General features: G+C 67.0%; 1 protein-coding gene across 1 annotated transcript; it reads left to right on the top strand.

Annotated features, from left to right (window-relative positions):
• Nucleotides 1-269: 269 nt before the first annotated feature.
• On the top strand, nt 270-2,911 carry MNEG_15695 (hypothetical protein; the record flags this gene model as incomplete). The annotated part of the gene is made up of 7 exons (XM_014035834.1): nt 270-317; nt 662-760; nt 925-1,056; nt 1,482-1,630; nt 1,893-2,012; nt 2,404-2,443; nt 2,741-2,911. 7 exons carry the CDS (start codon nt 270-272, stop codon nt 2,909-2,911), a joined length of 759 nt encoding a protein of 252 aa, XP_013891288.1.
• Nucleotides 2,912-3,053: the final 142 nt, after the last annotated feature.

Here is a 3,053-nt window from a genome sequence, read left to right as displayed (position 1 = left end):
GCCGAGGAGGGGGGCCCACAGAGGCCGAGGGGCAGCCGAGGGTGGGCGGCGGCCTCACCCTTTGACCGAGTGGCAGCCGCAGGGTCTAGGGTGGGGTTTTTGGGTGGGAGGATCTTCAGGCTGCGCCGGCTGGCCACTCAGGGCCCTGGGCTCCACAGCACGGTCAGCGCGCCGTCGGTGCGCCAGGGTGCGGCCCTCACGTGCAGTCTCCATCCGTCGGCTGCACGTGGCGCCGATGCCGCCCCCCCCCCCCCCCCTGGCCCCAGGTGATGGAGCTGTGCGAAGGGGGTGACCTGGTGCAGAGGATCCTGGACAAGGTGGGTGGGACACAATAGGCGGTACAGCCAGGGTGAAGGCATTTATTTTGGCCAATCCTCAGGCGGTTGCAGCTGCAGTGCAGGCCGGGGGGGGGGGGCACAGATCATGTTGGCGGGAAGCCCGATGCAGAGAGGGTGGAGGTGGGGGCCGGACGCGCTCTGAGGTGTTGAAGCGGTGTACTGTCAGGGGTCGCCGGCGGCATCTGAGCAGTCGGGCGCACGCAGTCGGGCCCGACTGCTCAGCGAGGGCCCGTGCGCACCCGTCCATCTGACGGTGGCCCTGGCGGTGTTGCGTGCTGGAGAAGCCCCGCCATCCTGCCGGGCTGCATGCGCCGCGTCCGCAGGGGAACTACACGGAGCGCGACGCGGCAGCCATCATCCGCAGCGTGCTGCAGGTCGTCGCGTATGCCCACGACATGGGGGTGGTGCATCGGGACATCAAGGTGTGTTTGGGGGGGGTGGTCAAACTTGATCAACTAATGGTGATAGAATGGAATGGGATGAGACAGGATGAGATGGGTCGTTACACAACGCCGCCGTGCCATGGCATGCCCAGCCGAACCCCTGTAATTGAGTTGTTTCTCAAAACAACCCCCGACCGCTCCAGCCGGACAACATCCTGCTGAAGGTCGAATCAGACGTGACGTCACTGCAGCTGGCGGACTGGGGCTTTGGCACGTTTGTAACCCCCGGGGAGCAGCTGCACCGTCTGTGCGGGACGTCGTACTACATGCCGCCGGTGAACGCCTGCGGGCCAGGCGGCTGCCGCCTGGGGGCGGGCCAGGGCACCCCTGCTGCCACACCCCTGCCTTGACCCCAGATGTGCCGCCAGCAACCGCCTCGCCGCCCTCCTCAAGCCCAGCTCGGACCGACTCAGCATAGCAGCCCAGCGCCCCCCTCTTCAAAAGCAAAACTCACATCCCCCACCCTCCGCTGCCAACATCCCCAACCCGGCCTCTTGGTTTGTGACTTCGGATGTCTGACCTGCCATCTGGACCTGCACCCTCGCTCACCTCACCTGCAACCACCCAGCTGCTCCCCCCCTTGCCCCGCAGCCCTGCTTTCCCTCCTGCTCCCTTCCTAACACGCTCGCCCCAACCTCGCCCAACCCCCGATCTCACCCCCCCACCTTCGCCCTTCACTGCCGCCAAATCCCTCTCGCAGGAGATGATCGATGGCAAGTATGACGAGCGCGCCGACGTCTGGTCCTGCGGCGTCATGCTGTACGTGCTGCTGGCCGGCCAGCCACCGTTCTACGCAGTCTGCGACGACGCGGTCATGCGCAAGGTCAAGAACGACGGCATACCCAACCTGTAAGGCGGACCGCGTGCGCTGGCACCGCCGCCGCCGCCGCCGCCAAGGCATCCACCCCTCAATCCGTCAAGCCGCTGGCGGCTACCCTGCGTGTTTCAAAGCCCATCCTTATCGCTCCTCGATAGTCCCTGCGCAGCTTGTGCCATGCATGTAGTCATCCTCTCCTGCGCCGTGCTTGGCCCTGCGAACGCACCTCCTGGCCAGCCCCACTCTCAACCTTGGGAACTCCGATCTCCCCTTACCCCACCCCATCCCCCTCAGCACCTGCAACCCGTGGCCCTTCATCAGCGACGACGCAAAGGAGGCTGTCATGCGCATGATGACGTACGACCCCGCTCACCGCCCCAGCGCCAGGGAGATGCTGAACCACCCGTGGATCAGGTGAGGCGGCCGCGCGGGCCGACGGCGCCCGGGCTGCCCGCCTTGCGACAGTGCGGCGGCCTTTGCTCGGGGTGCTGCCGTCACACGCGTGTGTGATTGATGGCGGGCTGCTGTGCACCTGGCCTTAACGTCGAGCGTCACGCAGTGGGGGGCCAGAAGTCGGGCCCCCCGGGTGCGGCTGTCCAGCGCGGGTGCAGCCGTCCAGCACGGCAATGGGGGTTCAAGGGGCGGCCCCGCGTGCGGTCGCGCCTCTCTCCCGTCCGCCTCCAGGGCTCTCCCGCCACCATGTGCTTGTGTGGGCCGCCAAGCAGCTGCCCGTCTGCAAGCCACTCGTGCAGCCTGCCTGTTGCCTGCACACCAACCACCCGCAAATCACACATCTTCACTTCAGGGAGGACGGTGTGGCGTACGACAACGTCATCCAGCCGGAGGTGAGTGATGAATTACGGCAAGGCACCCCGGGGGGGGGGGGCGTGCCCCTAAACATGCGATGGCGCCTCACCGCTCATGGGGTGTCCAAACAGAACAACACCACCCTACAGAGGCAGCCTGGGCCCGGATACGCAGGCAGCCTGGGCCCGGATACAGAAGGCAGCACCCGGCAGGTTCTGCTGGCCCGCCCCCTGAGAGATCATGCCCCCGCTGGCGTGCTGCAGTACGGCAAAAATGTCGGACAAGGCCGCGCCAACGCGTCCTGTGCCTTTACAACACCCCCCCCCCCTGTGCAGGTGCTGCAGCGCCTGCGCGGATTTGCGGCGATGACCGAGTTCCGGCGGCACGCGTCGCTGGTCAGTGCGTGCGGAGGGGGAGGCGAGGGGGAGGGCCACCACGGGGAAGCCTGCCTCTGCGTCTCGGCCAGACCCGCGAGAGTTGCACGTGCTGGCACCAGCTGCCGATAACGAGCGGCCGCCAGCGAAAACGCGCACCCTAGTGGCCCCTTGCTTCGTATTCTCGGCCTCCTGCTTGCTCCATCCTCCATCAGCGCGCCTCCCTCCGCGCCTGCTGCGTGTGCTGGCAGCGACCTGTGCGCCACCATCACCC

The sequence above is a fragment of the Monoraphidium neglectum genome (genome assembly GCF_000611645.1).
Source record: "Monoraphidium neglectum strain SAG 48.87 unplaced genomic scaffold scaffold05570, whole genome shotgun sequence".
Lineage (NCBI taxonomy): Eukaryota > Viridiplantae > Chlorophyta > Chlorophyceae > Sphaeropleales > Selenastraceae > Monoraphidium > Monoraphidium neglectum.
This window is presented reverse-complemented; position numbering and strand designations above follow the sequence as displayed.